The 13662-nt window shown below is 44.8% G+C and overlaps 1 protein-coding gene across 1 annotated transcript in view; it reads left to right on the top strand.

The window, feature by feature from the left end:
- LOC109508289 (CMP-N-acetylneuraminate-beta-galactosamide-alpha-2,3-sialyltransferase 1-like) overlaps positions 1-10804 on the top strand; it is an 11194-nt gene extending 390 nt beyond the window's left edge. The window contains exons 2-7 of the mRNA XM_019858184.1: positions 2040-2581; positions 3798-3991; positions 6537-6716; positions 8577-8622; positions 9098-9220; positions 9284-10804. Of these exons, the coding sequence (XP_019713743.1) occupies positions 2276-2581; positions 3798-3991; positions 6537-6716; positions 8577-8622; positions 9098-9220; positions 9284-9457 (1023 nt within the window). The 5' untranslated portion in view covers positions 2040-2275 and the 3' untranslated portion in view covers positions 9458-10804. The remainder of the gene's footprint in view (positions 1-2039; positions 2582-3797; positions 3992-6536; positions 6717-8576; positions 8623-9097; positions 9221-9283) is intronic.
- Positions 10805-13662: the final 2858 nt, after the last annotated feature.

A 13662-nucleotide genomic window follows, 5' to 3' on the forward strand; every position in this document is an offset into this window, starting at 1 on the left:
CGTCTCCGTTTGGCAAAGTGATCAGCGTAAGCCCGCAATCCTTTTGTCAGCCAAAGTCAGGCGACCCAGAAGGGATGTCGCCGGCTGTCAGAGAATACTCGAGATATCGGGGCTGGGCTGGGGAAGGTTGCGCTTCAAAGTGCTCCGAGTCGAACAACAGCCTCGTTTATGGGAAGAAGCAGCTGTGTTCATTGGAGCGTCCCCAGGTTGTCAAAGCTCCCCCCGGTAGACAATAACCCAACTCGGTTTGAATTTGGCAAATCTGCAGTCCGCTGTGACTTGGAGCAGCAAGCGGTGCCTTCTTGTGCAACGCCTGATGTCCTTGCTGCTGATAACGAGCGTCTGAACAGGATAAGCGGTGGGGAAAAAAGGGGGCCCGCTTCAGTCATATTCTTTACACTGCTCAAAGAATGACAAACGTGTCTGTACTTTCTTGAAGAAGAGCGTCTGGATGATACCGCCCCCAGGTGGCCGAGCACTCCACGAGGGGCGGGGCATTGGCCACTGAACTGAAGCCAAAACGGAAACGTCATTCTTTCGAAAATGCAGCGCTTCGATCGCACCTCCATTTTGTGTTTTTCCCGAACAAAAATAGCAAATAGGCAAATGTTATCAAGGTTTCGTCAAAACCTCTACCCGCATGACTTTGACAATGTCGTCATTTGAAAAAGAATTTCATTGGATAAAAATGGAGTCGTACGCTTCCGATAAGCCTTGCCGAATTGCATCTTTGTTGCTGTAAATGTTGCTTATTTGGATTCAGCAAACTGCTCAAGTCGCCAATAACCCAAGCGGTCGGTGTCTGCCGCCACGTAGCAAACGCTGGCGCGTTCCGTGCATGGCCTCGTGTCCTTCCCGCTGATAATAAGCGCCTGCCCGCTTCCTGCTTTGATTGGGAAAGCGACGGGCCCGCTGTGCCCTGGCGGCGGTGGCCTCTGAAGTCAATCCTCTTTGCTTCCCTCCAGGGGTTACCGTTTGAATGACCCGATCAATTTCTAATCAAGAAAGACCAGGAGGCTCTCTCGTGCCGTGATGTACTTTGCTACAAATCTTCCCTATGAGGAAGGGGGTGGAGGGGGGCTTGTTAAGACAAAAAGGGCAGGTTGAGTGTTTCTAGCCATCACTTTGCTCTAATTGATCGTACGCGACACAGCGTCGTCGTCGGGTTTGCAAAGAGCACGTCGAGCCATACCAATACTAGAAAGTCGATATATTGTCATGAGGTCATTTTTGAAAAGATTCATCACATGATTTGAATCATTCAATTCCTAATACATGCTTCTGTATTCATAAAGGGGGAGAATAGCCATTGATATTATGTTTATTTACACAAATAGTACGCAGACAAATAAATCATGTTAACAGTGTCAGGTTTACTTGTGGCCCATGCTACATAGCCAGGACTGAAGGATTGTGTACACGTGTGTGTTTCTGATGGCCAGAGTATTTCACACTAAATTCATCTTTGCAGTGTGAGACTGAGGGAAAAAAAGTTGTTTTTTGTTTTTTTGTTTTGTGGTATGCTGTATTCATGATGTCACGAGTACAATAAAAGTGTGAAACAACATATTTCTTTTCTTGAATAAACTTGGAGTACACAGCTGCTGATGTAATGATGTTCATTGTTCATGCCTACTTTTCAAACATTTACTGGTACCCTTTAAATGTTGAGTATCAGAATTCTTGATTATGAATATCAGTCAAAATGGGTTCCCACGATGAACGTTTACGGAACCCCAAATGAGTTACCGTGGTTACCCATCGGGTAATCCAACGGAACCCAAAACCGCTTTCTGTGAATTTCTGCCATTCTCAGGCCTGCCTTGCCAAGAGCACCGAGGTCATTTTCATCGCATTCATGAAAATTCCGTCGGAAGCTTGATTGCATTTTGTCCTGCTCTTGAAACGAATGGTATTTGTTCTTCGTTTTCATGTTGTTGCGGTTTATTTTGTGTAGAAGCTTTATATTTGGTACTCACGCTATTAAGACGATCCTGCAAGTAAGCGGAAACTAAAATGTCCTTCTGTTTGCATTTTAGGTAGATGATTAACTGAACGGATGAGCCGTCGGCCGCCGACCTCGTTGCGTCAACGTGGGAGCGAGGCGAGCCGCATGAACCTCATTAGCCGGCCCGGACGATATCAAGCAGGGAGCAGCAGGATGTGATAAAAGACGTCGGGCAAAGCAAAGATGTGAAAATCAAGAAGCGGGAGGACGGACGTGTCGCGGCCGAGGACGGAAGCGCTTCTTTCCAAACAACTTGCGCAAGTTCAAATGATTCCGATGCGATTTTTATCTTGGGCGCGCTCAAGGTTCCGCATGAAGTTGAAAACTTTGGCGCTGCTGTTGTGCATCGTGACATGCACCACGTTGTTCTTCAGCTACGCCTTGCGAGAGCCCTCCGGCTACAAGTACGCCTTGCGCTTGGTCGCCTCCACCGAGGCCCCGTGCGCCTGTCGGCGGTGCCTGACCGAGGCGGAGGACGACCCCTGGTTCGCGGAGCGCTTCAACCGGTCCGTTCACCCGCTCATGGCCAGGGACAACAGCGCGCTCTCCGACGAAACCTTGAAATGGTGGCAGGTACCCGGGGCCGATTTTCATCCCTTGGCGTTTTGGAGCGCTTGTCCTCATTAAGGTCGTGGGGAGTGGCGGCCACACGGGGTGGCGTAGGAGCTGCGGTATGTTTTTCCTTCGCTCTGGGTGGGCCGCGATGGGGGGAAGACAACGGGGCGTCTCGCACAAGTGCGCCAATCGAGCTCGGATCGTCACTGATGAACCGGAATTTGTTTTTTTGCGAGGATGGTGCTTCCCGATAAATTGCCTGCACCAAATTTAGCTCGCCACATGCAACCACCCGACCACGTTTGTAGAGAAGGCAGCCGAGCGAATCTCCCTCCTATCCCGCATTCACCTCACACCGTGTCCAATTAGAGGCCGGGGGGGGGAGCGCAGGGTTGCCTCTTATCACAAGTGATTTGAGCAAATGCTTCTCAGACAAGGCCCCATGAAGCAAATGTTCCGCGTGTCAACAGTTGACTGGCAGTGATGTCAAAGGGTGTGACCTTTGCGTGAGTCTCAGCTCATTTTATTTAGAATACAAGTCAAAAAGCTGCACAGAACGCAAGTCGGCCTATTTCCTCCAATCGTGCTTTGCTCCGCTAATCGCCGCTGTGCCCACAGTTATGTCGCAAGCCCGTATGAACCGCGCTGCCGAGCAAAACGGCAGCAGCCGCCGGAAAACGTAAACGGAGTCTCCGATGAATTAAACCGGACGTGGCATGTCGGAAACGAGTTCCGTTATTTGGGGCTTATTCGATTTGTAGTCGACTCCGAGGCGGGTCTCTGCACCACGTTGTGCGCATCCGCGCAAATCTTGCTGGGCGCCGTGCGGCTTTTTCGGCAATATGGCCGTGAAGGTCTTGTGATCGAAAGCCATTTCAATCCAGCGGTCACCTCATCAGAACGCGTAGAGTGTTTCACGGACGTCGGTCGAAAATAAATTCCGGTGGGCTCCGAATGAGCCGTCGTGTGGAAAAGTCTCATCCTTTCCATTTCCAGCCTGCTCGGCACAAATGGCGGGGCGCGCGCACACGCTGCCGGCCGCATTTCTTTTATCTGCTGTCTCAGCGAGTTGAAAGCCACCGGAGACGAGCGGGCCAAAAGCTCCCACCTGAGGACGTGTCAGTAATGTGTTGGCCTCCTGAAGCTCCTTTGCCCTTGTTCAATCGCTCCCACTTAAATTTAGCCCGCAGCAAAGTGCATACTCTGAAGCCGCTTTTTGTGCCCCCCCCACCAGTCGCTACAGTTGGAGAAGCGCCCGGCAAACTTCAGCGAGGTGGTGGAGGAGCTTTTTCAACTCATTCCCGACGACGTGCTCTACGCAGACGCCGGGCCGAACCGCTGCCGGACCTGCTCCGTGGTGGGGAACTCTGGGAACCTGAAGGGATCCCAGTACGGACGCCTCATCGACGCCAGTCATTTCATTATAAGGTAAAACAAGCCAAGAGATTTCTTAGATCTACACGCAAGAGATTTTTTCAAGCAACTTATTCCAAGGAACGAGAAACAGTTTTTTTTTTTTCAATGCGCACGAGTCATACAATGATGTGAAAATTGAACTAGCCATTTTGAGAAATCCAATCCAGATCTGAGAAATGTACCAAAAGAACTGATGAAAAAGTGAAAAAGTGTCCCAGTGGAAGCACAAGAGGCTTGCATTTCAAAACAAATATATGGAGGTCTAGTAATACACATTGGGCGACTTCAAATCAAACCAATGAACTATTAGAGGCGATATAAATCCTGCGGGTAGTAAAACTTGCACTTGCACTTGCTTTTTTTCTTCCCAAACATGGCCGCTGCAGCACAATGTCACGACTAAACGGCATTACTGCTTATCGTCCGGCCCAGCCGCCGTTGTGACAGCGCGACGCCATTGTCTTGCCCGTTCAATTAAACGCCACCGCCACCGCCACCGAGACGCACGTTCTCTACCCAGCCATTAGTGCAGCGCCTTGCTGCATGGCGCTGGAAATATATTCTCCGCTCTTTTTAATTCAGCCCAGCATGATATTTGCAGTCATGCTTGGTTGGGGAAAGGAGCCAAAAGGTCACAGCAGCCACACAATACGCTTTCTAACAATGCAATACATACAGTCGTTCAGCAAATAAAAGCTCCAACGATGAATTTGTTTGTTTGCAGTCAACGACCACGAGCAATTTGCATTCTATTGTGATGTGAACCTATCCTGTTATTCACGATTAAACTCACCAGCCGATCTTAAAAAAAGATGCTTTGTCGGCATCTTGGTGCCAAGCAAACGTGTGGAATTGAGGAAAACGCTTCAGCCCTGTCAAATAGAAATAAAGTGCTTTACTGCCATCTTGTGGCATCAAAAGGCAAGATATAATACAGTACACACACACACACACACACACAGAGCCAATAATTATGCTATACATGTGACATTCTTTTTGGCAAACTGTAGCGTTATATGGCCGTCCGTAAGCATTTCCAAACAACATTTTGGGAAACACAGCTGAGTCAGTGACGTGCTCCTCCGGCAATGTCGTGACATCATTGCTGCCTTGTGCGTCATTTCACCGTTGATCCTTGTACTGCCGTGAACTGTTCTGCATCTCAGCATTTACAGAGATGTCTTTTTTCCCCATTATTAAGATACAAAAGCGCAGATTCTTTACGAGCCCAGCAAAAAAGAACCTTTCTGTTCAACCCTGAAATCTTTTATGCGTCTGATGTCTCTAAAAACGCTCCTCTCTGGGATTAGTCAGCCAGAAGCGCGCAAACATTTCGAGAACTTAACCTTAAGAAGACGGAGTGGCGGCGGCGGTCAGCGTGTGAAATGAGACAGTAGTGAAATAGCGCTGACCTTGAAAGTGTGACTTGCTGATTACGTGTTGCGTGAGCTCACGCCGCACTTCAAACGCAAGCGCAACATTTGAGGCTACTGTGAGAAATTTCTGGGAAAATAAACATGTCAAGGTTACTTACATCGGTTGAGATTGTCCCAAAAACATATGATTGAAATATTTCGTAGCGCTTTAGTAGACTCAACATCTTGAAATGTTAACTACCGGTACTTGTAACAATAGTGACTTTGTGGGGGCCGGCGCAAGTGATACAATGCACTTACGTTTAATTCATCTTTAAATGTTGTTCATTGTAATGTGTTATTCACAGACAAGTGTAAGAAGATGGGTGGAATTTAATAGAACGTATTATTCTTCTATTCTTAATATTCTTGTTATTATTATTGAACTTTTTCAACTGGAAAAGTGCGAGTCGAAATCCCCACGTCCTGAACTGGTGCGACGACCAGCGCCCCGGCCGCCGTCAACAAAGATCCAAATACTCGGTTTTGATTGCCACCATCTAATAGGTGTGAATGGAGACTGTGATTTTACTGTCATAGATGCTGCAGCAAGGTCTTGGAAATGTGTTCAAAGGGACACAAATCATTCGTCGTGGTGACTCTCGACTCGGCTTTCTGGCCAGCGGCTGCATTTTAGCGGCTGTGCAATATTTTCTCAAGACCAAACCATCTATCTTTTCCGCCGCGGATGGAAAGTCGTCGCCTTTTTGCCAAAGGGGACCTGTTACGCGAGTTTGACATTTTTGGGTGGAAAATGACGGCAGAGTGAGTATAATGAGCAAAATGATATCGCCGAGACCTCAGCGGACAAGACGGGCCATGTTACTCCGAGGTGAGGTGGGGCTGGCGGGGTGGAGACAATTCATCCTAATCATTTGTCTCCAACGGCATCCGACCGCCTCCCAAATTCTCAGCCATGACCTCTGCTGCAGGAGAGCGTATTGTTGGGTGCAAGAGCAGGGAGCCCGGCGTTGCTGTGCTGCAAATGGACATCGGGTTGCTCTAAATTGCTGTTTGGGAGGCCAGAAATCACCACAATGGGATCACATTGTGCTTCTATTGGAGCGCTTACGTTGTTCTCAAAATAACCAAGTAGGCAAGTCACACGCGGGTCGTTTTTCTTTTCTGTTTTTACGCTCCAGAATGAACCAAGCGCCCACGACTGGGTTCGAGGAAGACGTGGGCGCCAGGACGACGCATCACTTCATGTATCCGGAAAGCGCCAGGGATCTCGACAATGCCACCAGTCTGGTGCTCGTCCCCTTCAAGACTCTGGACCTGCAGTGGATCATCAGCGCCCTGACCACAGGCACCATTAAAAAGTATGCGCAACTTATTCAATCGACGCTCATCAATATTTCGGTATTAAGAAACAATCATGATGATCATGTGATTTCTTTTTTTTTGGTTCACACAAATTGTAGTTTGCGGGGCCTTAAACACTCATTGAAGGTGGAACAACTTTAAAATATAAACTATTGGCATTTATTACGTTGAAAGCAAGAGTAATCCTCCAATAAATTCCTCCCCCGCCTGATAAATCCTCAATGGCCGCTGGTTTAATGACTGAACCTTCCTGATAGTAAAACCAAAAAAAAAAAAAAACAAGATAAATGTATACTTCTGCCCATAACTTGGCACCAGAGGTAAACCCAGACAAATGTGTCTCATAAAAGTGCAGTTGCTGCCCGAGTAATCATTCTGCATCATTAAATGTCATTTTACAAGCCAAAAGACTGCACCGTATAAGGTGGAATTGTGTGTGTGCGTGTGTGTTTAAAGTGCACTCTCCGTCTCAAGATGGCTGTCCTGAAGTTGAGCAAATTGAGATTTGGGAATGTACACAAACTATACAGCTTCCATCCTATTAAGAATCATTAACAAGAATGAACAAGATTTTTTTAATCAAAGTTTGTCCTTCGGCGCGTATTTGTGCTGCTCGTTCTTGGGTGCCTCCTACGGGAAGTATAAGATATATACATAAGACATATTGGGATATACTGTTTTGGAAACTCAGCTCCTCTCTCAGCCTCTCAGTGCGGCAGTAATATTAGTTGTTTTTCTCAGAGGATAAATAATATATGTCTGTGAGCAATTTGTTATACTTTCGGTATACATGCGTTTTTTCTCTGCTTGTGTTAGGATATCCTTAACTCCGCCAGTTGCAACGATGCAAATTGTTTCTGTTTATGGAATTTCCTATTGTGTATTAGCATTAATATAGAGGAAGCTATGTGGTTGTTTGAAATACATCATGTGAACTTCAACTAGGAGTTGCAATCAACAGTATCTCTCTTCTTTTTTTTTTTAAGAATATTTCCGAATTATAACAGCCAAATTGCCACTCATCAAGTCAAAGCAAAAATCGCATCACAAACAAGCTGGGTCACTCATATCTCAATGCACCACTGTATTTGTTTTATAGCTACCGCCAAAAGCATGACAGCACATGAAATAATAATTTTACAAAAGAATTCTGTAGCTGCATAACCTTATTTTTAAAACAATACACTTGGCTTGATTTTTTTTTGGGGGGGGGGGGTCTGGATTGCATACACTGAAAAAAAAAAAGTCTGTTAGATTTACATAAGAAAACAGTTTGGATATTGGATACATGCATTAATTAAAATCATGTTTTACCAAAATGACTATGATTTTGTACAATATTCTTGTTTGCGGATCATGATTTTAATGTGTGCAACCGTTGCCCATACTTTTTTTTTTAATGTAACTCCCACAAAGTCCATTTTCCTGTTTACCATATTAATGATCATAACCACGACATCCCATCTCCCTCATTGGTATGCCAATGAAGTGGACCAGCTCGTGAATGCTGTCCAAGCCCCGCTGCGCTTTCGCACGCCTTATCTCCCGTTTTTACGCTGAGGTTTGCAGTTCGGTCGCAGTGACGCGCACATGAAAAATGATGCAAACATTGTCCAATATAATCCAAGCGCACGTGAATTTGAAACGTCCTCCCGTTGCATTTAATCAGCTTTGTTCGAGCAGGCGTAACAACGGTGACACCGGGCCATCATCACTTAAATGAGATGGAAGGCATCTGTAGACTACTGCATAACGGATGGCAGAAACGGGCTGTAAAATGTCATTGATGGCTGTTGTCCAGGTAATGACAAAACACACTAACCTGCTCTTTGTTTTGTCTCTTCCCTAACACGCAGCACTTACATTCCTGTGAAGTCCAGGATTAAGGCAAACAAGGATAAGGTCATTTGATTTCCCTTTCATTTTTTGGGGGGTTTTGAATCAAGTATTTAATTTGTCTGCAGTTATACGGCAACGCAGCAATATCCATCCGCAGTTCTCAATACTGTGCATGAGCACACACTACAGTAGAGTATAGGGGTAAAGAATATGTAAACGAGGAGATGGGCAACTAATTGGTTGACGATTACTACCGAGGTGTTTCAAATGTTCAATGCAAACATCGTTTTGTGTGTGTATTTTGTGTCGGATTTTATTCCAAATGAAATAAGTTTATTTGAAGGCAGCGGGGTGGACTCGCGGTTTAGACGAGACCAGTGATTCTGAAAGCACACACGCCAAGCACTTCATGAGGTTACACCTGCATCGTCGAGAGATTTGGATTGGCCCCACGGTGCAATTCCAATAAAGGGAAAACCGCCACCGGAATAAATTCTATTCTGCTCTCAATAATTGTTGCCTTATCTCTCTTCTGAAGGTGTTGATTTACAACCCGGCATTTTTCAAGTACATCGACGAGTCTTGGCTAAGGGGGGGGCATGGACGTTATCCTTCCACCGGCTTCCTCGGCTTGCTGTTTGCTCTCCACATATGTGACCAGGTAACGCGAATGCCACTTTCATCGCGGAACAATTTGCGCATACTTTTGCGCTTCATATTGCAGGTGAACGTGTTTGGATTTGGCGCAGACCAGCACGGGGACTGGCACCACTACTGGGAGAAAAACCTCGAGGCCGGCGCTTTCCGAGACACCGGAGTCCACGATGGAGATTTTGAATATAACGTCACGCGTCTTTTGGCAGACAAACACAAAATCAGAATGTTTGAAGGGAGATGATGGCACGGGGTACTCCTGCGCCATGCGATGAATGTCTGTGAAAAGAGGAAGATCTTTTTTCGATGTCTAGCTTCCTACTTTTTCTTGTTACGTGATGAGCCTCTATTATGTGCTCAGCCATGATCTAAAATTGGAGCAAAAGACGCTGGCCACTTTATGAGGTACCTGGTCGCATTTAAAAATCACGCGTGGGCACGAACGGGAATCCTCAATTTGGACTTTAAAGGACTGTCGGTCTTTATTCTTCTCTCAACAAGACGGCACAGGTTCCGTTTTCCCTTGTGGAGGCAGCACGTCATCACCGAATTACACTTTGTCACTTTACCGTAAATACGGCCCCGCCGCATCGAAAACCTCATCAAGCAGTCGATGTGAATCTGTGTGCCCAGCAAAACTCGGTGCGGCTCTGCTCTGTGTCCAGACTGCAAATGAACGGCGCTTGTCCAGCGCTACCGCTGGATTATTTTAACGACAGTTACGTAACAGCAGGCAGAAGTGAAGAACAGCACAAGTTTGACAAGACGGTGCTTTTTCATTTCGTACCTGGCTGGGCGGGTAGTGAAGAGGCCCAACTGTTAGTTTACCAACAATCAAAAGTACATTTTCTATATGAGGTCCCCGTTAACAGAATAGCTAATAACAGGGGCAATGTTTACAGTATGTGGCAAAAAGAGCTTCAATGGTGACAACAGATTGAACATCACTCTTTGTTAAAACGATTCAACCAATTTCCCGCAGATAATTAGTCAAAGAAAAAGCGGAACGCAATCTGCAGTGTGGTGCCTTATCTGTAACCATTTGCATTTGGGTCACACAATTGAACAAAAAGTATCAAGTGCCTTTACCGAGTTTGGCTTGTATTCTGATCAGTGAAGTGAAACGACATTATTCTTCAAGCTCCAGCCGCTGTTCTGGAAAATATTGACTTGACGCATTCCACAGAATAACGTGGACGTTAAAGTGTTGATATGATAAGAACCTTGATATTTACTTGGCTGTGCAGTTTCAAGATAAAAATGATCACTCTTGGCTTGAAATCAGCACTGATGATGATGATGACGGTACGTCGGCAAATGTGTGATTTTATGTTTTGCTTCTTGTGCCTTAAAACCACTCGGTTGTATTTTTGTCCTCCATATGAGAGCAGACTAATTCCAAATGAGCTGATGGAAATGTCATCTGTTTGTATGCTGCTGCAAACATGTCAACAGCGCCACCAGGTGGGCACCAACTTTCACCTATTTCAGGTTTTTGTTTTGTTTTGCTTTTTTGGGTGGTCATACGGTTGTGTGTGAACACTATTGCTTGTACGACCTAAAAATGAAATAAAATATTTCTTATCAATAAGTGGAAAAAAATTGTCCCTTTGTATTTGTTACCTTAATACGGCATTATTAGGTCACATTTTCGACAGTGACCCAGCTATGAAAATGACATTTTTTCCCCATTTAATTTAAAAGTGCATTGATGATTTCATGTGCTTAAGCTGAAGAACTCAGCAGTCTCCAATGCTGAGAATAACCAAACTACGCATTTGTTTCACTTCACGCACGCACGCACAAACATTTTCTCCCCCCAAAAAATCGAGGACATTGTTCGATAGGCATTTTAGTGACAAGCTAAATCTAAAAACAGTATTCCATACCCACCTGTTTTGTGGAAGCTAATATATTCAAGAAGCATCATGAGGTAAAATAGACAGACAAGGCTTCTCTTGATAAATATAATCTCTCTTTAGCCTACTCACACAGTGAGTAATAGAATCACAAAATGTCAAAGACACAATATGTCATAAACTGCAATGATTGGCGGACTGATAATGTTATGAACGAGTTCATTGTTAATTAGACACTCGTGAAACATAATCTGATAAACCATTATAAAGGTAGTCTGCAATTTGGAAATAGAATGGGTTTCAAGAGACGAAATCAAATTGTAAGTCAAGACACCTCACGTTTTGTTTTGAAACGAAATGGAGTTCAATGAAAACCTACCTTTCAGGGTGGAGCGTTATCATGTCACTTCAACTCACTTGTTGGAATGCATGAAATCAGTTGTTTTTGTTGAAGCTCAGATGAACATTGCTCTTGGCACATTTCGACACAATCTGACCCTTAAAATTGGACAAAGATGGAGAAAGAAGAAATCACTTTAGAAAAGAGCAGGTATTTTTATCGATTCAACGTGTACACACAGTTCCGTCCGTAAATGTCACAAACAAGCTGAGAAACTTACTTTCACCGGGTTTGGGAGTGTATTCCTCATGACCTCATGTCCCCACTATCACTGGGACAGCTCCCGAGGAGCACTGGTCCGAAGTCTGCCTGCTTGCTTGGTTGGTTGGTTGGTACAGGAAGATACTGCGTTTATTTTGAGCTCTACAGGGGGGGAATAAAATCAACTGAAATTAGTTTTGTAACTAGACATATTGTTTTTGAAAAGCTTACAGATACTAACCACCGGTAGTTGCAAATGGTTTATTCATCAGTATTTTTCTCAACGAAAATTTGGAGACATTTTGGTGGTTCTTGACAGGGTAAGATACGACAGTGGGTTATTACAGTCAAACCTCGGTTTTCGTCCATAATCCGTTCCAGAAGGCTGTTCGAAAACCGAAACCGCGCTCTTTAAAAAAAAAAAAAAACGTTTTTATTGAACACGTCCGCTCACAATGGAAAGCGACACGAGGAAGCGTCACTACCTCGTGTAAGGAAGGCGAGAGGAGTCCAGCGGTGCATTCAAGTGCGCTCAGTTTGTTGTCATCCGAGGTATAAAAAACTCGAAATTTTTGGTCGAGAACCGAGACGTTCGCACGGTAAAGCTGAGTGACTATTATTTTGTTCCGATGAAACAAGCGATTGTGGAAAATCAAAAAGTATTTGCTTCTTAGGATTTCCAACAACACGTGTCCACATCTAGTTACCTCATCGGCTCAATCCACCACGTGACAGATCACCGTGCGACATAATAAAATGTTTCATTCAAATATAATGGAAAAAGGTTTGGCATTCCGTGTAATAATAACAAGAGTTTAAAAAAAATGAATACAAGTATTCCACATGATGAAGTCCTGTAATACAGTATAGCAGTAGCGCTTGGGCGCCATCTTGTGGCATCATGATCCCAACGAACTATGGATAATTGAGTTGAGGAACTTGTGGCATCTATAGATAAATACCGATAAAAATAACTCATAATAATATGAGACTTCGATTAATCTAAGACCACATATGTGAGCTTTTATAAGAATGTTTAGAACAATTCAGAGTGAATTTTCTTTTTCCTGCAAACTGGATAATCTTTTGTCCCAATACAATTGAAAAACATTGCCTCATAAATGATGTCAGGGAATCGTTCCTATCGGTCTCCATTTTAGTCCCTTCAGAGCAATACTAGATTTAGGAAAAATATAATACAATGATTAAACTAAATTTAAAATGAGTACTGTGAGCAGTTGTGACTTAAATGCTTTTGGACTTTTTCATGGCAGTTTTGTGATGAGAAGTGAATGTTTTCTCGATCAAATGCGAGATCGGGTGTTGTTGTTGTTGTTATTAATGTAAGTCGAGGGGTTCGTAGGTAGGTATTATTATTATTATTATGTTGTTGTTGTTGTTGTTGTTTCTCTGTCAATTTAAGTTGATCTGTGGCGCCATGGTCGACTAGCTAGCATGTTCGCCTTACCGTGCAGAGGTGCGTCGTTCGATTCTGACTCCGGCCTTCCTGTGTGGCGTTTGCATGTTCTCCCAGTGCCTGTGGGAGTTTTCTCCGCGTACTCTGGTTTCCTCCCACATTTTAAAAAATATGCATGGCGGCTTTATGGAACTCTCTAAATCAGGGATAGGGAACTCTGGTTCCTTGAGAGCCATATTCGGCCTGTTTTCGAGGCATCCCTACTCCAACACACCTGATTCAAATGATCAGCTCGCCAGGAAGCGCTGTCGAGCCTCGAAACGATCAGGAACAATTGAATCAGCTGTGTTGGAGTAGGGAGGAATCTAAAACGGGCATGATATGGCTCTTGAGGAACCGGAGTTCCCTACCCCTGTTCTAAATTGTCTCGAGGTGTGAGTGTTAGCGTGAATAGTTGTGTGTCCCCTGCGATTGTCTGGCCATCAGTTCAGGGTGTACCCCGCCTGCCGCCCCAAGACAGCAGGGGTAGGTTGCAGCACGCCCGCGACCCTTGTGAGGAGAAAATGATTCGA

This window comes from Hippocampus comes, unplaced genomic scaffold, assembly GCF_001891065.2.
Source record: "Hippocampus comes isolate QL1 unplaced genomic scaffold, H_comes_QL1_v1.1 scaffold429, whole genome shotgun sequence".
NCBI classification, from domain to species: Eukaryota; Metazoa; Chordata; class Actinopteri; order Syngnathiformes; family Syngnathidae; genus Hippocampus; species Hippocampus comes.